This window comes from Rhinatrema bivittatum, chromosome 2 (genome assembly GCF_901001135.1).
Source record: "Rhinatrema bivittatum chromosome 2, aRhiBiv1.1, whole genome shotgun sequence".
Lineage (NCBI taxonomy): Eukaryota > Metazoa > Chordata > Amphibia > Gymnophiona > Rhinatrematidae > Rhinatrema > Rhinatrema bivittatum.
The window spans coordinates 594,483,997-594,504,927 of record NC_042616.1 but is presented as its reverse complement, the minus strand read 5'-3'; the positions used below and the strand labels follow the sequence as shown (position 1 = coordinate 594,504,927).

Sequence of the window (20,931 nt, the reverse complement as noted above, 5' to 3'; positions counted from 1 at the left end):
ACTACCACTGACTGGTGTGGTAGTTGAGATTTTTGAAATCCAGGAATAGGCTGGACGAGATATGTAGCATCTGCTTGCTTGTTAACCGATGCTACTGATCCAGGGTGCTCCCACAATCTGTACATGAGCTCCTGCAGCACTTCATGTACTGGTACAGCCAGTATTTCCTTAGGTGGATCTACAAACCTTAGCACCTCTAATGTCTTCTGTCTGGTGTCAAGTTCAGAGAGAAGTGGAAAAGGTATCGTTTGACATTTCTTTAACAAAATTGGAGAAAGAAAGATCTTCCGGGGGTGACTTTCTCCTATCCTCTGGAGGTGAAGGTTGGGATAACAGATCTTCATCTGTAGAGACATCTGTGTCAGACTCAGATGCAGTGTCTGCTGGATGACCTGATGGTCTGACAGGTCTCAATGGAATGGCAGGAATTGGTGGAGATTGTGGTCTCAGAGGTGGGAGAATACCAGAAGGACCAGGTAGTGGTTCTGGAAGCATGCCTTGATCCACATCTTGAGGTTTATTGGATACAGCCTGGATTAGGGTGTCCAATTTTTCCATGAGAGGCTGAAAAATGGAGACTTCTGGAATGGGCATCGATGGTTTCATCGGTGCTGGCACCGGAATCGGCATCGACGGCACTGGTGTTGGAATGGCTGGAATCGGCATCGAGGGCATCGGTGCCGGAATGGCCGGTGACATCGGTATCGAGGGCGAAATATCCGTCGGTACCGGAATCGGCGTCGATGGCATCGCTGGTGTTGAAGGTTGTGGCCTCTGTATCGCTTCGAGGAATGTGTCCCGTACCGCTTGACGTATGTAAACATCAAGTTCCGCCCGCATGGATGGTGAAAACAGAGCACCCATGGGGAGAGGCGGTATTGGCAATGCCGGTACCTCCTCAGAGCCCTGAAAGGGTACGGTTCTCTGCGCCAAAATCGGCGGGGATCGCCCTGGTATCGATGGCTCCAGAGCCTGTACGTCCAGCCGAGGTCTCTTAGCCGTCGATTCGATTTCTGTCGATGGCACCACGGGTATCGGGTCGGTGGTCGACGTATGCGACCTACGATGCCGATGCTTTTCTTTTTCCTTGGCCTTTTTGCTTACCGATGTCGATGCCTTTGACGATGGAGAGGGGGAGGAAATAAAAGCATCTCCCGACTCACCTGGGACTCGTTTCTTTAACACCACCTTACGAATCGATCCAGCCGGAGACGATTGCGTTGAGGATGATGCTGCCGGTAAAAGCTGAATTTTGAACAGTTGTTCCATCTTCTCCAGCCGGAGTCGACGTCCTTTCGATGTCATGGTGGCACACAAGGGGCAGGCCCTAACATCGTGGTTCTCACCAAGGCAGAAAACGCAGTCTTGGTGGGGGTCGGTAATCGACATATTTCTAGTGCACTTAGGGCACTTTTTGAATCCCGAAGCCATTTTCAGGTCAGACAGCCGTCGGCGACCGATGACCAGGGAAAAACACGGTCAAAAACGGTACGGAACCGCGAATCAAGGAGAAAAACTTACCGCGATGGTATACTAAGGGGAGACCCTTGTGGCTGAAGTTTTTCCAACTTTTTCTACAGGTTTAAGTTGTGGAGAATTCTCCACAGGACTCCTAGTAACCGTGAGGCTAACGGCTCCGTGGAAAAAAGAAGACTGAAGAGAGACCCCTGTGGCAGGGAATATCATGGCATGCTGGGCATGCTCAGTAGGCACTCTGGTGCCAGTCAAAAGTTTCATAGAAACTTTGAAAGAAGTTTTTCCGTACATAGGGCTCCATTACTGATGTCACCCGTATGTGAGGACTAGCATCCTGCTTATCCTGGGATAACAGGTGTTCTCACAGGACAGCAGGATATTAGTCCTCAAATATGGGTGACATCATCAGGATGGAGCCCAATCATGGAACACTTGACAATGTTTCTAGAACTTTGACTGGCACCACTGAGCATGCCCAGCATGCCACTAACCCTGCATCCAGCAGGGGTCCCCCTTCAGTCTCGTTTATAGTAAAAAATATGTGCGAAAAATAAAATAAATCGCAAGCGAACCCAAGTCTGTGGGGTGGCGGGCGGGTTTCATGAGGACTAACATCCTGCTGTCCTGTGAGAACACCTGTTACAGGTAAGCAACTCTGCTTTCTCACAGGACAAGCAGGATGGTAGTCCTCACATATGGGTGAATAGCGAGCTGAGGATGCCCGAGTAATGTACCAAAAGCACCCAAAGACATGCAACAGGCACAACAGGGGTGGGTTTGGTTAAGAGGGCAGGCTGAAATTCCCAGCGGGCCATTGGAAGGAAGTTGGGTATTAAGCTGAGAATAAATTGTGCAGAAGAGACTGGCCAAAGATAGAATCTTGTCTGCTAGCCAAAGATAGAATCTTGTCTGCAAAGGTATGGAGAGAATTCCAAGTAGCAGCCCTGCAGATGTCTTCAAGAGGTACAGAACGAAGGTGCGCTACAGATGTTGCCATTGCTCGAACAGAATGCGCTTTCACGCGTCCTTGGAGTGGAAGACCTGCTTGCTGGTAGCAGAAAGAAATACAGTTCGCCAGCCAGGAGGACAGGGTCTGCTTGCCCACCAGGATTCCCAGTTTAGTTTTATCAAAGGAAACAAACAGCTGGGTGGACTTCCTATGGGCTGCAGTGCGTTCCAAATAAAGGCTAGCGCACGCTTGCAGTCCAAGGAATGCAGAGCCCGCTCACCGGGATGTGAGTGGGGTCTTGGAAAGAAAGCAGACAGTACAACGGATTGATTTAAATGAAATTCAGGGGGGGGGGGCAAGATTGTGGTGTGCAGGAGTTGAGTGAAAGCGTTCCCGAGACTTGTTTCCTGAGTTTAAAATAATGCCTGCGAAACATAAGGGTAAAATGCGGGTTTACCCCTCCGACCCCCCCCCCCCCCCCCCCGGATGGTGGGACGCCTAATAGCTACCTACTCAGCTTGCTTGCTAAGGTTCGCTTGCTAAGGCGATACCCCTGCTAAGGCGATCGAGGAGGGAGCTTCGGCATCCTTGGGGGATGTGACTGAGTCCTCCAGAATCTCGGCACTCAGTGATGATGTCCCCGCCTGGTCTCCTAGCTGCTGTCGAGGGGCAGCCTACCAAAGTGTTGAATGCATTCTCGGCTGGAGGAGAGCAGAGAGTAGAAGTTTTCAGCTTCCCCGTGCCCCCTGATGGAGCCTCTGAGGTGGGAGAAAGAGGAACTGGGGCTGAACCACGAACGTCTACCCCCGATGGAGGAGGGAAGGAGACCCGGGAAAGTGTGCCTGTTCCGGCAGAGGATAACTGGCAAAGAAAGTTGGTGAGTTTAGCCAACTTAAGATAACACCTAAGCCAGTTAATGTGACTCTCGACACTCTGGGACTTGGTATCTGGTTTAAGTCTAGCTTTTCAAGGCTTTAATACAAAAGTAGAGGGAATCAGCATAAAAGTGGCTGATTTGGAAATAAAAACCTGCAGTTTGGAACCTCGGATTGAAGTAGTTGAGGCCTCACTAAAAGTTAACAGTGAGTGCAATACTAAAATAATTAAAGATCTAACCAGTACTTCACGAAGGATTGAGAGAGAAATATTCACGGCATCTTAACCTGAGATTTTTAAATTTTCCAAAAATTGTGGGGCAAAATTTGGAAATTACCTTAAAGAAATTTTTCCTGGAAAATTTGAAACTCAAGGAGTCAAAAATGCCTTGTATTGCCAAGATGTTTTTCTTTCGAGTTTCACGGAGGGACAGACAGCAGGCAGGAAATCAAGTACAGATGCTGGAAAATCTCACTCAATATCTTGAGGATTCCGCTGTGGAGTTATGTGACCGAGCTACCCTTCTGGTGACTTGTTTCAGAGCAGGAAATGGGTATTGTCATGAGAAGCTTTTTCAAGAATATTTTGATACCTTTTTATGGGGCAGTTAGAATATACCCAGATTTCTCTCGGCTTACGCAACAAAGAAGAAGGGAGTTTTTGCAACTTAGGGGGCAAGTGTTATCTTTGGGCTATTCGTTTGTGCTTAGATACCCCTGCAAATGTATAGTGAAACAGAAAGAGTGCTTTGTATTTTATTATCCAGAGCAACTTAAATCGTTTGTAAATTCTAGGGTGATTACAGTAATAACCCCTAGTTAATACCGAGCGGGATTAAGATGAGATAGTAAGGTTGTCAGTAACGTTATGCCAATCACCTTTGTATAAATAGAGTGTAATGTTTATTACAATTATATCTCCCTTATATTCACCCCCAGCATCAGTAATTCCTAAAGGAGGAACATATACCAATGTTAAAGATTTCGTAATTTTTATGCATTTCTTTTGTACGGGATGATTACAGGATATTGTGTTCCTATTTTCTGTTAGTAAGAATTGTCTTACTTTTTGAAATGAAAAAATAAAGTGCAAATTAAAAAAAAAAAATTAAATTCAGAGACTACCTATGGTAAAAATTTAGAATGAGTGCGAAGGACCACCCAATCATGAAGGAATTTCGTGTAAGGTAGAGTATGTTACCACCGCCTGTAGCTCACTGATCCTGCGAGCAGAGGTCAAAGCAAGAAGGAAGAGCACTTTCCAAGTGAGACGATATAACTCACAGGAGTGCAGAGGCTCAAACAGAGGTTTCATGAGTCGTGCTAATACCTCATTAAGGTCCCAAGCAGGGGCCGGGGGATGGAGAGGGGACTTGAGGTGTAGCAAGCCCTTCATAAAGCGTACCACTAAGGGTTGTGTCGAAACCTTTATGGAAGGCAGCCACTGCACTGACATGAACTCTAATGGATAAAGTTTGTAGACCAGACTCTGAGAGGGGCCAGAGGTAGTCTAAAAACTTCGTTGTGGGGCAGGTAAAGGGATCTAATTCCTTTGATATGCACCATGAGGAAAACCTTTTCCATTTGGAATGATAAGATTTTCTAATAGAAGGCTTTCGTGAAGCTACCAGGACTAGGGATACAGAGTCCAAGAGGTTGAAGGATTGTAAGATTAGCCTTTCAACATCTAGGCTGTCAGCGACAGGGCCTGGAGGTTCGGATGACGCAGCTATCCGCTGTTCTGAGAAATCAGATACAGATCTGCACCTAGATGAATTTGTTGACGGACTGAGAGGTCGTGAAGGATGGGAAACCACACCTGGCGTGGCCAGTAAGGGGCTATGAGAATCATGAGGCCCTTGTCCCGTTGTAACTTCACGAGAGTCTTGCTAATGAATGGAAGTTGGGGATAGGCATACAGGAGACCTGTTGCCCAAGAGAGGTCGAAGGCGTCCCTCACTGGAGTTCAGTGACTGAGGTGTAGGGAGCAGAAGTTCTCTCCTTTGCGGTTGTCAATCAACGCAAAGAAGTCTATACTCGGATACCCCCACTTCTGGAATATGTTTTCCGCCACCGTGGGGTTCAGGGACCACTCGTGGGGATGAAACGTGCGACTGAGTTTGTCCGCTAGTACATTGTCCACGCCCGCCAGGTAGGTTGCTCTCAGTAGTATGGAATGAGAGCGCGCTGAAGCCCAGATCTGTGCTACTTCCTGACATAGCAGGTAAGAGCCGGTCCCTCCCTGCTTGTTGATGTACCACATCGCTACCTGGTTGTCTGTTTTGATTAGGATTGGTAGCTTCACAAAAGCCTTCTACTAGGCAATCTTATTACAAATGGAAAAGGTTTTCCTCATGGTGCACATCAAAGGAATTAGATCCTTGAAGGCTATAAGGGCATACACCTTATTGCCCAGACTGGACTCCTGGATCCAATAAGCTAGCGAGAGACGAAGCTGCCTGGTGACATGGACAATGGATGGTGGGCCTGAGACCACTGGGACTTTAATGTCCACTGCGCTACTTCTCATGGCAAGGCGAGCCATTGGTGGAACATGGACCGAGGACGCCATGTGGCCCAACAAGATGAGAAGACGAGCAGTTGTGGTTCGGAGAGTTTGTATAGTGTTTGCAAGCATTGCACGAGTATACGCGCGGTCCCTTGGAAGAAAAGGTTTTGCTTGGATAGTGTTGAGAACCACTCCAGTGAAGGAGAGGAGTTGAGACCGAGTCAGATTGGACTTTTGATAATGAACTAGAAATCCCAATGACAGTAGTAGTTGCAAAGTGAGATGGAGGGAGTGAAGAACTGCCTCCGCAGACGGAGCCCTCAGTAACCAGTCGTCCAGCTAAGGATAGACGTGAGTGCCTAGCCGCCTCAAATATGCGGCTACTATTGCCAGGCATTTCGTGAAGACACGAGGTGGCGATGCGAGACCGAACGGAAGCACTCTGTATTGGAAGTGCTGGCTTCCGACGAGGAACCAAAGGTATTGTCTGTGAGACAGGGTTATTGCTATATGCACATATGCGTCTTGTATATCTAGAGAGGAAAGCCAATCTCCCTGTTGAAGAAGAGGGAGTAGAGAGCCTAAAGTTACCATCCGGAACTTTTTCTTTCGTAGATGCTTGTTTAGGGCACGAACATCTAAGATTGGACGAATGCCTCCCGATTTTTTTGATATTAGCAAATACCGGGAGTAGAAGCCCTTTCCCCTTTGTAGAAGGGGAACTTGTTCTATGGCATTGGCTTGTAGAAGGGATCTTATTTCCTCCTCTAGAAGTGGCGAGTGGTCGGTGGAACTCCACCCTGGCTGAGGTGGAGAGTCCGAAGGTACTGAGAAGAAGTTTAGATGGTAACCTTGAGCTACAACCGACAGGACCCACTGATCCATGGTGATCGTGTGCCACATGCTGGTGAAGTGGCAGAGACGGCAGAGGTGGAAGGCGACAATTGCTCTCTAATGGGGAGTCAAAATCCCGAAGGAGGACCAGGTTGCGGAGGTGGCTGTGTCTTCTGAGGCCAGGCCTGGTAAGGTTGAGCCTTTTAATATGGTCTGGTTGGACGAGACCGAGCTGGAGGAGAGTAGTATCTACGAGCTTTGAAGGTGGATCTTTTTGCCTCCCTTCTGAACAGCCGTTTGGAAGTGGAGGGGAAATCCGTGTGCCTAGCAGAGTTGACGTAAAGTCTCATTATGATCCTTGAGCCGTGTGATGGTCTCTTGAATCTTCTCACCGAATAGATTATCTCCCATGCAGGGGAAGTCCACTAACCGCTCCTGAACTTCTAGGCGCAGATCAGAGGATTTCAGCCATGCCCACCTCATGGCACTTATCCCAGCTGCTGACACCCTGGAAGCAGTGTCAAAGATGTCATAAGCGGCCCACACTTCATGCTTGCCAGCATCAAGGTCTTTGAGGATCGAATTGAGCTGGTCCTGGAACTGGTTTGGAAGGGAATCAGAAAATTCCTGCAACTGCTTAAATAGATTCCTGTTGTATTGCTTCATATATAGTTGGTAGGCAGCAATACGGGAAATTAACACAGAACCATGAAAGACTATGACCAAAAGCATCAAGGAATTTCTGCTCCTTCCCAGGAGGTGCGGAAGAATGAGGCCGTGGTCTTCCGGCCTTCTTCTGGGCAGATCCGATCACCCCTGAATGGTGGGCCAGTTGAGTTTTCTGGAAGCCAGGTGCTGATTGGACTAAAAAAGTAGCATTAGACTTACGATTGATAGGTGGGACCATCCCTGGGTGCTCCCAGTTGCGCTGAAGAAGGTCAAGGAGGACCTCATGAACCGGGATGAACATTACCTCCTTAGGTGCATCTACAAACTGAAGGACTTCTAGCATTTTATGTCTGGAGTCTTCTTCCGTCTGGAGGGTAAATGAAATGGTCTCCGCCATCTCCTTGATAAAATTTATGAAGGAGAGGTCTTCCGGCAGGGATCTTCGCCTCTCCTCTGGAGGAGAAGGTTCAGATGGGATATCCCTGGTGTCCTGGGAGTCCGAGGAATCATTGGTCCAAGGCTGGTAGGGTTGATCCCCAGCATCCAATGGGCCTCCAGATGGTAAAAAAAAGAAAATTATTCCTTACCTGCTAATTTTCGTTCCTGTAGTACCAAGGATCAGTCCAGACGGTGGGTTATGTCCCCTGTCCAGCAGATGGAGTCAGAACAGACTTCGAGGGACGTCACCAGTAAGAGCCAGTGCTCCCTCTGCTGGAGCTCAGTAGCACGTATAGCAAAGCCCAAAGACCCGAAAGGGTTTGAATCAAGTTACATAAACGAACCTGGAAAAACAGGCATTAACTATAGATAATAATAATAAGCCGTCAACGAGCGGTAAGGCACCCAACTTATAGGGAGCTGTGAAACAGAGATAAGACACAAAAACTGAATATATCGACAGTGAGCAGACCCGAGCAGAAGCAAAAGATCCCAAAGTGGTGGGCGTCTGGACTGATCCTTGGTCCTACAGGAACGAAAATTAGCAGGTAAGGAATAATTTTCTTTTCCCTGTACGTACCAGGATCAGTCCAGACGGTGGGATGTACCAAAGCTTCCCTAAACCGGGTGGGCCCCTGATAGCCCTGCTCGGAGAACCTGGCCGCCAAAATGTCCCATGGAGGACGACGCCAGGTGTAGTCGATAATGCCGGGAAAAAGTATGCAGAGACTTCCATGTCGCTGCCCGGCAGATCTCCTGTGAGGAGACGGAGCGAGATTCCGCCCATGAAGCAGCTTGTGAGCGGGTCGAGTGAGCGACAACCCCGCTAGGAGGAGTTCGTCCCGCTCCAATGTAGGATGCTGAGATAGCTTCTTTCAGCCATCGTGCGATCGTTGTCTTTGAAGCCTGGCACCCCTTCCTCGGCCCTGACCAGAGAACGAAGAGATGATCGGAGAGCCGGAAGTCATTGGTCACCTCCAGATAGTGACGCAAAGTACGTTTAACATCCAAGAGACGCAGAGACCGGGGCTCGCTGGGTCCAAAGGATGGAAGCTCCACCGTCTGATTCAAGTGAAAGGACGAGACTACCTTCGGCAGGAAAGAAGGTACGGTGCGCAGGGAGACTCTGGAATCTGTGAATCTGAGATAAGGCTCCCTGCAGGACAACGCTTGTAGCTCCGAGATACGACGCGCTGAGCATATGGCAACAAGGAAAACCGCCTTGAGAGTCAGGTCCTTGAGGGTCGCACCACGTATCGGCTCAAAAGGTGCCCCTGACAAAACCCGAAGCACAAGGTTGAGACTCCAGGAGGGACAAGGATCCCTCACTGGAGGGCGTATGTGCTTGACTCCCTTGAGGAAACGGGCAACGTCCGGTTGCAGAAGAAGAGAGCCATCCGCTCGTGTGAAAAAATTCAGGGCCGCTACCTGGACACGTAGAGAATTATAAGCGAGTCCCTTATCCAGACCATCTTGAAGGAACTGTAGAATCGACGGAACCGACGCCTCCGTGGGTCGGATCCCCTTGGAAGAGCACCAGACGTCGAAAACTTTCCAAACTCGTACGTACGCAACGGAAGTAGAAGATTTCCGGGCACGCAGCATAGTAGCAACTACCACCTCAGGGTATCCCCTGCGTCTGAGGCGGCGCCGTTCAAAAGCCATGCCGCAAGACAGAAGAGTTCGGCCTGGTCGAAATATACTGGCCCCTGGTGTAGCAGACGCGGAAGATGACCTAGACGAAGCGGACCGTCCACCGCCAACTGGAGGAGATCCGCAAACCAAGGTCTGCGCGGCCACTCCGGAGCGACGAGAATCACAGGACCTCGATGCTCTTCTATTCTGCGGAGCGTCTTGCCCACCAATGGCCACGGAGGAAATACGTAGAGCAGCCGATGAGCCGGCCAAGGGAGGGCTAGGGCATCCACCCCCTCCGCGCCGTGTTCCCTCCGACGACTGAAGAAACGCGTTGCCTTGGCGTTGGTGGACGTAGCCATCAGATCGAAGTGTGGTGTGCCCCACAGTTGAATCACTAACCGCATCGCCTCGTCGGAGAGAGCCCATTCGCCGGGATCCAGTTGTTGACGACTGAGGAAGTCCGCTTGGACATTGTCCACCCCGGCGATGTGAGAAGCTGCGATCCTGACGAGATGCCTTTCCGCCCAATCCATTAGAAGTGTCGCCTCGAGGGAGACATGTTTGCTTCTTGTGCCCCCCTGTCGATTGATGTAGGCCACTGTGGTGGCGTTGTCGGAGAGGATCCGCACTTCTCTGTTCTGTACCAGGGGGAGGAACCGCTGTAGTGCCAGACGCACCGCCCTGGTTTCCAGACGGTTGATCGGCCACGTCGCCTCCGTTGGGGACCACGTCCCCTGCGTTGCGCTTCGGTCGCAGACAGCGCCCCAGCCCACGAGACTGGCATCGGTGGTGACTACCACCCAATTGGGGACCTCGAGGGAGACTCCCTGAGCCAGATTTGCCGGGACCAGCCACCAGTCCAGACTGTCCCTGGCGACCGTGGGGAGAGGAAGGATCACCTGATAATCCTGAGACACTGGTTTCCACCTGGAGAGAAGAGACGCCTGCAGAGGGCGCAGATGAGCAAAAGCCCAGGGCACCATGTCGATGGTGGACGCCATCACTCCCAGTAACTGTAGGTAATTCCAGGAGGTGGGTTCCAGCAAAGCTGAAAAACGACAGACATGCTCCCGCAATGATTGAGCCTTGTCCGGACGCAAGAACACCTTGCCCTGCCGCGTGTCGAAGCTGGCCCCCAGGAAATCCAGGTGCTGAGAGGGAACCAGAAAACTTTTGGAGAAGTTCACTACCCATCCCAGAGATTGCAGAACCTGGACCACCCGGGCTACCGATTCCTGCCCGTGGTTGAAAGACTTCGCTCGAATCAGCCAGTCGTCCAGATAGGGATGGACCAGTATCCCCTCCCTGCGGAGGGCTGCCGCCACGACAACCATGATCTTGGTGAAAGTGCGAGGAGCTGTCGCCAAGCCGAACGGGAGGGCCGTGAACTGGAAGTGTTGACTCAGGATCTTGAAGCGGAGAAAACGACGATGCGCCGGCAGGATAGGAATGTGCAAGTATGCCTCTGTCAAGTCCAAGGAGGCCAGGAATTCCCCCCGGTGAACCGCCGCGATCACTGATCGAAGAGTCTCCATGCAGAACCGGCTGACTCGCAGAGACTTGTTGACTTCCTTTAGATCGAGGATGGGCCGAGAGGAGCCGTCCTTTTTCGGTACGACGAAGTAGATGGAATAATGTCCCGAGCCCACCTCGCCGAAGGGGACGGTGGAAATGGCTCCTATGCTCTGCAGCCGGTCCAGAGTCTGTTGTACTGCCGCTCTCTTGAGATCCGATCCACAGGGGGAGAAGATGAACCGGTCCCTGGGAGGACGGACAAACTCCAATGCGTAACCTTCTCTTATAGTGTCCAAGACCCACTGGTCTGCGGATATCCTTACCCACTCCTCGTAGAACTCCGCTAATCGACCCCCTATCCGGGGAGTGGAGGAGTGGGCACAGCTGGCATCATTGGTGGGACGACTTAGGCGGGGGGTTACCCTGCCCAGAGCCGTCACGTGCGGGCCGCCGCCCTCGAAAGGACCGGGACCAAGGCTGAGGCCTAGAGGAGGCAGCGCGGGTCCCCGGCTGCCTGTACGATCGATAGCGCCGCTGCGCTCTAGATCTGGTCCGTGTAGCAGGAAACGCCCTGGAGGGACGATACCTGTCTTCAGGGAGCCTGTGTACCGCATTCTCTCCCAGCGATTTTATGAGCTGGTCCAGGTCATCGCCAAAAAGGAACTTGCCCCGGAAAGGCAAAGAGCCCAAGCTCGACTTGGAGGAAGCATCCGCCGCCCAGTTGCGTAGCCAAAGAAGCCGTCTGGCCGCCACCGCCGAAACCATAGTCCGTGCCTGAACTCGGAAAAGGTCGTAGAGGGCATCGGCCCCGTAAGCTATGGCGGACTCCAAGCGGTCAGCTTGAGCGGCTTCGCCCGGGGGTAACGACTGTGAAGTGAGCAGTTGTTGCGTCCATCGGAGACTGGCCCGCTGGGCCCGGGAGGTACACATCACCGCACGCATACCCAGAGCAGAAACTTCAAACACCCTCTTCAGGAAGACTTCCAACTTGCGGTCCTGGGTGTCCCGGAGCGCCGTACCACCAGTGACTGGAATCGTCGTCCTCTTGGTGACCGCCGACACGGCCGAATCCACCTTGGGGACCCTTATCAGGTCCAAGAAATCTTGCGGCAGCGGGTACAACTTTTCCATGGCCCGAGTGACCTTTAACGCGGCTTCAGGAGCATCCCACTCCCTGGTGAGGAGCTGCAGGAAGGACTCATGGATGGGAAAGGCCCGAGGCCTAGGACGAAGCGCTGCGAGAACCGGATCCCCCTTTCTGGCCGATATGGTGACTGCGGGCGCCACCGGGAGCGGTGGATCCGGGGGAGGATCCAGATCCAGTTCCAGGAGGATCTGCTGGATCAGGTCATTCAGTTCATCCTTCTGAAAAATGCGAAGCGCCAGCGGGTCGTCCCCCTCAGGAGGCAACTCCGACGGCGAAGGGTCCAGAGGATCCGGGGAAGCCCTCCCCGATGGCGAGATCGCTCCCGAAGTTCCCTGATCCGCTCGAGGGCGCAGGAGCGGCCCCGGGGCCCCTGACAGCGACCCCACCGGGTCGGGGGGCGCACCAGGAGGGGCCACTGGGTCGGGGGGCGCACCAGGAGGGGCCAAGGCGACCCGAGGGGTCTTGGCTGGTGGGGGGCCTGGGGGGGAGAAACACCCCTGGGAGCCCCCAGCCCCTGCAAGTATGCGCTGTGCATAAGTAGAATAAACTCCGGCGAGAAACGCAGGAAGCTGGGAGGGGGGTCCGAGGAGGGAACCTCCGAAGGCTCAGGAACAGGTAAGCCCCCCTCCGGGGATAAGTTCGGGGGTGAAACCTCCCGAAAATCCCTCCGCTCCAAAACCGCTTCAGCAGCAGCAACATGCCGCGACAATAACATGGCCGCCGTTCCCGCCAATGGCGGCGATGTGGCCGGCCCGCGCCGCCCTTGCCGGGGGGAGGGGAGGGACGAAAAATCAGTAATCAGCTGCGAGGTGCCTTCCCCACCCGGGAGACACCTCGCACAAATCCCCTCCCGCGAAATTCGGGATCCTGGCTCGCCGCAGGCCGCGCATCGGGACGGCCGCGGCATGACCCAAGACGCCGGGAAAACCAAAGAAAAAGGGCTCGGGGGGGGGGGCGCCTGAAGGCACTACGAGGCGCCGCGGGGGGGCCGGAGGGCCTGCACAACCCGCTCCACAAAATCCCTGCAGCGCCGCGAAAACCACCCTGTCAGGCCGAGAAAGCCCGCGAAAAAAGCCTCTGACCCGCGGGATCGATTGCCACCACGTGGCGGTGCCGGGACCCCCGGCAGCCACGGGGCTCCAAAAACGCTGCCGGATCGAAGAAAAAACCTGAAAAAGGAAAACCAACAACAGAGAAAAACCCCCAAACTTACCAGCCGCGAGGAAGCAAGCAGAAGCAAAGAAGGCAGAGAGAAAGACACGCCTCCAAAGCTAGGGCACTTTTTTTTTTTTTTTTTTTTTAAACTTTAACTTGATTCAAAAATAACACAGACACATTTCAAACCAGTTGACAGGAAAAGCAAAGAAGACAGAAGAAAACCTGAAACCCTGTCAGTGCGGGGGAGCTGTGATCCCCCCCAACTCTCATCTGCTGGAGTCAGAAAGATACTGAGCTCCAGCAGAGGGAGCACTGGCTCTTACTGGTGACGTCCCTCGAAGTCTGTTCTGACTCCATCTGCTGGACGGGGGACATAACCCACCGTCTGGACTGATCTTGGTACGTACAGGGAAGGGCCTTCTCTGGCCCGAGATCGGGGCACCGAAGGTATCGGAGGAGGCACCGGTGGCATCGGTAAAGGTCAATGCGGTATTCGAGGCAGGGTGGGCACCGAAGGACTCTGAATTCGGTGGATGCCTCGGTGAAACTACTCCAGAAGGCCTTGGAATCAGATCCGGCATCGATGTTCCCTCCTCCTCCGAGGAGATATGGATGGGAGTCTATGGATCTTGACAAATCTGTGTTTTCACCAGTGCCGATGGCAGAGCACCGATGAGAGCATCCAGTTGGTCAAGTAATGGTGTGAGCATCGGCGGCATCAGTTCCGGAGTCGGGATCGGAATCAACGTCGATGGAGCCGGAAGTCCATGGAGGGCCTGCACCACTGCCTCTTGAACCATCTGGTTCAATTCCTCACGGAAAGCTGGTGTTAAGACCAGTTCCGGAGTGGGAAGCTGGACAGGCATTGCCGGAGGGTCCACCGGAATATGTGGAGTCTCGGTTGCCGCCCCCACCGAAGGCGGGGAATGCCTCGGTGTACCCGGCCCGGAGGAGGTTGGGGGCTCCTCGACACAGGCCTTCTTCTTCGGTGGCTCGGTCGATGTTGAAGTCGAGGCCACCGGTGCGCCTGGGTCAGACGGAGACGTCTTTCGATGCTGATATTTGTCCCGATGCTCGGCCTTGCCCGTGCCCGGTGTCAAGGATGTAGAAGTTGAAGTCTTCGATGTCAATCGAGAGTCATCGGTGTCTGATCAATGACGAGACTTGGCAAGCGATGGTGTTGATGACTTGGAGGCCTTAGAAGCAGGGAGCTGTTTGGTATGAAACAGCAAAGCCATCTTTTCTAACCTGGCTTGACGCCCCTTAGAGGTCATTTGGGCACAGTTGGTACATGTGTCCACGTCATGGGTAGGGCCCAGACAGAGCACACAAACCTGGTGAAGGTCTGTGATGGACATTGTCCGAGGACAGTCGGGGCACCTACGAAAACCCGTCGCCATCGCTGCCGTCAAATTTAGACTGCAGTGCGGTCGGTGACAGTCAGGCCTAAACCCTGGAACCGCTGGTAACAGACCGAAAATAGAGGTAAAGCTTACCTTACGGCTGCGGGTATCGACGGTGGACAGGGGGACCCCGAATGGGGCTAGAAATTTTGAAAATTCTGAAATTAATTCCTGAGGAAAAAATTCCTGTCAGGAATCTGTGAGAGAGCTCCTCACTCCACGTGGCTAAAGCAACGCGGAAAAAAAAAAAAGAGACTGAAGGGGGACCCCTGCTGGATGCAGGGTTAATGGCATGCTGGGCATGCTCAGTGGTGCCAGTCAAAGTTCTAGAAACTTTGACAATAGTGTTCCGTGATTGGGCTCCATCCTGATGTCACCCATATGTGAGGACTACCATCCTGCTTGTCCTGTGAGAAAGCAAGGTTCTGTTTCCTGCTTCTAAGCACAGCATAACAAAACTGGGGTTATGGTGAACTTCAAATATATCCTGACATCCATTGCTGAGTCATCTGTGCAATCAGAAGCATAAGTCTGATTGGCATACTGGGTGTTATGCAAGTTAGCCACTAATGGAAACCCCATTCAGGTGGGCTTCCAGCGGGGATTTGTTTGGACCCTGTCAGTTTTTAAAAGCACAGAGACCAAACCATTTGTAATAATTAATGGACAAAGTGATACGGTACATTGGGGAGTCAGCGATAAACATCTAAAAACTAAATTTTCAAAAAAAAAAAAATGTATTCACCTTTTAGGCTTCTTAGGCTCTGATCATATTCCATAACCTGGCGTTAGAGTTAAGATGACCATTCAAGAAGGTGTTTAAGTTATTTTCTTGCTTTAATTAGTTAAGTCAACCTAGATGGTAGACTCTAAGCAATTAATGAATTTATGATTGGGGGTATGGGGGTTTAGTATTTTGGGGTTTAATGGGGATTTTAGATCTGAGAGTTTAGAATGTTTCCAGGGCTTTTAAGAAGTTATTCTTGGATAATGGAGGGGCTGAACTGTTCTTTTTGGGATGGTTCCTGCCCTTATGGGCAATTGTACTATTGTTAGTGTTTCTAGTTTTTATGTTTAGGTTTCTGAATATTGCTATCATTGTTCATTATATTAAAACAAAAATCTTTCACTGTATCAACCAATTCACCCCTTGGGATACAATCATTAACAGTAGCTCACTTGGTTAGAATTAGAGAGAAGACTTTTTACAGGAGTGGTGCCCAATGCACTTCCATTGATACTGGAGAATTAAGGACTACCCTTTTTCTAGGCAAAAGCAAACACATGATTGTTTAGTCGGGGGATGGAGATGGTGGTATTAATGTCATTTTATGTCTTTGGGAAATTACTTTGAATTAGTTCCAGAGAATCCTGGCTGATTTTTGAGTATTCTTTTCTCATAAAGATATATACAATACTAAACAAGTTTCCTTGGTATGGAGATTAACCTTTTTGTCACTTTCAGCATTGTTTAACCTTATTGTGTATAATTTATTTCCAAAGATTTGTGAGTCACCTATTCAAAAAAAGGTTCTAAGTGACTTACATAAAGAAAAGGAACTACAAAATTAAAAAACATTTCAAGCAACAGTAAAATATATAAATCCAATAAATCCCCAATAAACCACCCTCTGTAACAGGCACATTGATTGTATAGTTTTTTTTTTGTTTTTTTTTTTACAATATAAAGTGTTTGTGCATTGTTTTGTATGCCTATGGTTTTAAAGCTGCTGTAATCCACCTTGTACAAGTATGTACTTGAAAAGTCAGAATATAAATTTGTAAATTAAAATTTATGTTGGTTGTAATTCTGACTTCTGATTTTTTTGTGTCTTCATATGTTGTGATGTGATTGTGTTTTATTGATTTTATGTTTTATGCTATATAATGTTGATGCTGTAACTGACAAAGCATTGTGGTGTAAAGCAAGACACAAAAGTGATAAAGGAACAAAAACCAGTCATACTTTCCCATGATAATTTTCTTGTTGGGTCCTTTGCCCAGGAATTCCTCAGGAGCTGGTCGTTTTTTTACGATTTTTGTAGGCTTGGAATCCAATGGTCTAAAGTGTAAAAGAAAAGAAAACTAGGCTTCTAGTTTGATAAAAGGTTGTAAGACTTGAATTTCCAGCACATTATTCTGAATTTATTATTTCTGGTCTGGTTCATCTCAAAGTCATGGAGAAGGTCGTCAACTCGCAACTTACAGAATTCCTTGAAACTCACAACCTTCTCCACCCCTCCCAATTTGGCTTCCGTAAACACCTCAACACTGAGACCCTCTTACTTTCCTTGACCGACTACTTACTCAGGGGAATGGATCAAGGTCACAGCTACATTCTTGCCCTACTGTACATTTCAGCAGCGTTCGATACCATAAATCACACCCATCTCCTTGCCCGCCTAACTGACATTGGCCTTTCCGGCACAGACCTTAAGTGGTTCTCATCCTACCTTGACAATAGGCAATTCACCGTAAAAAGAGGCAATGCCGAGTCCTCCCACTACGCCCTCGCCCAAGGAGTCCCCCAAGGCTCCTCCCTCTCTTCTACCCTCTTTAACATTTACCTCACCCCCTTGTGCAAACTCTTATCAGAACTTGGCCTCAAATTCTCTACGCTGATGCTGTGCAAATCATCATACCCATTCAAGGCACCCTATCTGACGCCCTTGAATCCTGGGGAAACTATCTCGCTGCCATCAACTCCCTACTTACCAACCTCCATCTTGTTCTAAACACTGCCAAAACTGAACTCCTCCTCATATCCCATCACCTCCCTATCAACCCCGCACTCACAACTGACTCTGCTGTCAAGATTCCTCATGCTCAGCCCTGCACAAGGAACCTGGGGGTCCTAATTGACCAACAACTGAACTTCAAAAAACACATCAGTGCCACACTCAAAGAGGGTTTTTTCAAACTTAAAGTATTAAAAAACCTGAAACCTCTCCTTCATGCTAGTGACTTCCGCACTGTCGTCAAAGGCTACACTGGCATCCAAGATGGACTACTGTAACCCCCTCTTTCTTGGCCTACCCTACTGCTCCATAAAGCCCCTCCAAATGCTACAGAACGCTGTAGCCAGAACCCTCTCCAACGCTCACAAATACGACCAAATCTCCCCTATCCTGAAGGACCTTCATTGGCTCCCTATTCCCTCCCGTATCCTCTATAAATCCCTGACCATTATCCATAAAGCCTTATACTCCCATCACTCCAACTGGCTGGTAGACCCCCTTCAATTCGCCTGCTCGAATCGACCAACAAGGACCACAAACAAAGGGTCCCTCCATGTGCCATCCCTAAAGAAAGCACACCTCACAGCTACAAGGGATCGGGTGCTTTCCATTGCTGGACCTGTGCACTGGAACTCACTCCCAACCCACCTCAGACTTGAACCTTACATCACCAAATTCAGAGCCCAACTCAAAACCTGGCTATTCAAACAAGCCTTTCCCCAAAACCCTTGACGAATATTGATTTGTGATAGATCATGATCTGAATTTGACTATGACCTTGTTTTTTATGACTTTATAGTTCCCTTGTTAATTGTTCATATCGTTCCTATGCTTCTCTGCTCTCCTTTTGGTTTATTGTACCCCCTACCCTTCCCCTGTTACTTGTAATTTCCATTGCTTTTGTTCCATGTAAACCGAGGTGATGTTTCGACTAACTTCGGTATAGAAGATTCTTTAAATAATAAATAAATAAAAAAGTTCACTAAATGAAGTGTCCTAAGTACTGGTACTAGGAAAATGTTAACAATTCAGTCAGAGGAAGCCAACAGGTTAAATCTTCCTCCTACTCACAAAAAAACCACATTCTCAACTAAGAGACCCATTTATGATGAGAAGACAGTTGAGAATGAACATTGCACATAGATGATACATCCCCACCTCTGCCACAAAAGCCCTGCTCTGACATTTACACATTTATGGAGGGGCTGCCACCAAGTGTACACTGGAATCTGCATGGATGCTTTCCCCACTGTTCTCTTGATTTTCTTTACCTTTCTTTCACAAAACTTGGACAGCCTTCATTTTTCCAGGCATTCCAATTTTCTTCCGTGTTTAATATGTGCTGAAAAAATAATAGTGCCATGTTTAATACTTATATATGAAACCTCTGATCTATCTCAAGCACCAATGATGGAACATAGAAAGTTACATGACCTCACAGTGATGGCGAACTCCAGTCCTTGAGTGCCACAAACAGGCCAGGTTTTCAGGATATCTACAATGAATATGCATGAGATAGATTTGCATATAATGGAGGCAGTGCATGCAAATCTGTCTTATGCATATTCATTGTGGATTTCCTGAAAACCTGGCCTGTTTGTGGCACTCTAGGACTGGAATTCGCCATCACTGACCTATCACAATCAGTCACCATTTCAGCACACAAGCTTTAGGTCCATGATCCTCCTGTCACCTCCAATACTACCATGCAGGGTACCGAACTCACAGACCCCAGTGAGAAAACACAAACACAGAATCCAAATCACAAATGGAGAAATTACTCACCTGATAATTTCGTTTTCCTTAGTGTAGACAGATGGACTCAGGACCAATGGGTATAGTGTACTCCTGATAGCAGTTGGAGACGGATCAGATTTCAATCTGACGTCAGCCCCTAGTACATATACCCCTGCAGGAAGTGCAGCTCTTCAGTATTCTCCTCGAAAAGCATTGTGGATATATGTGTGACTGACTAATTTGATTAACTTCATAACTTGGTTAACTTAACTGGTTGGAACGACTATAGCTGGAGACTGCCAGTTTACTCAACCGGAAAGTGTCGACACCTGGTAGGGTGGGTGCCCTAGGTGAATGAAAACATGGCTTACCCTTGAATCATTTGAAATTCCATGCGTAATGGAGCCAAGGGTGGGATGCCGAGTCCATCTGTCTACACTAAGGAAAACGAAATTATCAGGTAAGTAATTTCTCCATTTCCTAGCGTGTAGCAGATGGACTCAGGACCAATGGGACGTATAAAAGCTACTCCCAAACTGGGTGGGAGGCTGCCCGTGACCCACTTAGTACTGCCCTTGCAAATGCCGTGTCCTCCCGAGCCTGAACATCCAGACGGTAGAATCTTGAGAAGGTATGGATGGAGGACCATGTCGCCGCCTTGCAGATCTCGGCGGGTGACAGCATTCTGGTTTCTGCCCAGGATACTGCCTGGGCTCTGGTAGAATGGGTCTTGACCTGTAGAGGCGGAGGCTTGCCTGCTTCTACGTAGGTCGCCTTGATGACTTCCTTGATCCAGCGGGCTATGGTTGCCCGCGAGACCGCTTCCCCTTGTCTCTTTCCACTGTGAAGGACAAAAAGGTGGTCCGTTTTTCGTACTGGTTCCGATATTTCCAGGTATCTGGACAGGAGTCTGCCTATATTGAGGTGGTGTAGACTCCAAGCTTCTTCCGAATTCTTCAAGTCATCCAGCGATGGTAGCGAGATGGTTTGGTTAAGATGGAAGTGTGATACCACCTTGGGAAGAAACGAAGGGACCGTGCGTAGCTGGATGGATCCCGGGGTGAGCCTGAGGAACGGCTCACGGCAGGACAGTGCTTGTAGTTCTGAAATGCGGCGGGATGAGCAAACTATCAGCAGAAAAGCTGTCTTTAAAGTTAACAAACGGAAGGACAGACCTCGGAGGGGTCTGAATGAGGTTCCTGCTAGGAAATCTAGGACCAGGTTGAGATTCCACAAAGGTACCGGCCACTTTAGTGGTGGGCGGATGTGTTTGACTTCTTTCAGGAAACATGACACGTCCAGGTGAAAGGCTATGCTGTCGCCCCCCGCTCTTGGGGCTGTAGCATGATAATGCAGCCACCTGTACCTTGATAGAGTTGAGGGACAGCCCCTTCTGTAGTCCGTTCTGTAAGAATTCCAGGATCACGGGAACTTTAGTTGATCGTGACTTGATGTCGTGATCTTCGCACCAGGCTTCAAAAACTCTCCAAATCCAAAACCGAAATGCTCATTGTCTCCCAGGATCCACGCACAATCTCTTCCAGCCTTTCTCTACCAAACACAAACAACTCGTTCTCATCTGACGTCAGAGACCTTGGAGCATGGCTTGATAATCATCTAAACCTAAAAAAGTTCATAAACAATACCACAAAGGACTGCTTTTACAAACTGCAAGTCCTCAAAAAACTTAAACCCCTCCTTCACTTCTCCAACTTCAGGCTAGTACTACAATCCATCATTCTTTCTAAGCTCGACTATTGCAACTCCCTGCTACTAGGTATACCCGCCAACACTATCAAACCATTACAGATGGTTCAGAATTCAGCGGCTAGAATTCTAACTAGC

General features: G+C 49.7%; 1 protein-coding gene across 2 annotated transcripts in view; it reads right to left on the bottom strand.

The window, feature by feature from the left end:
• Positions 1-20,931, bottom strand: part of THOC1 (THO complex 1) — a 191,480-nt gene that overhangs the window by 49,764 nt on the left and 120,785 nt on the right. For both annotated transcript variants that reach the window (XR_003854773.1, XM_029591099.1), the window contains exons 15-16: positions 18,621-18,691; positions 16,578-16,673 (exon numbers count right to left, since the gene is read on the bottom strand). Coding sequence is in view for 1 of the 2 variants with exons in the window: in XM_029591099.1 (XP_029446959.1) it covers positions 16,578-16,673; positions 18,621-18,691 (167 nt within the window). In the remaining variant the exon portion in view is untranslated. The remainder of the gene's footprint in view (positions 1-16,577; positions 16,674-18,620; positions 18,692-20,931) is intronic.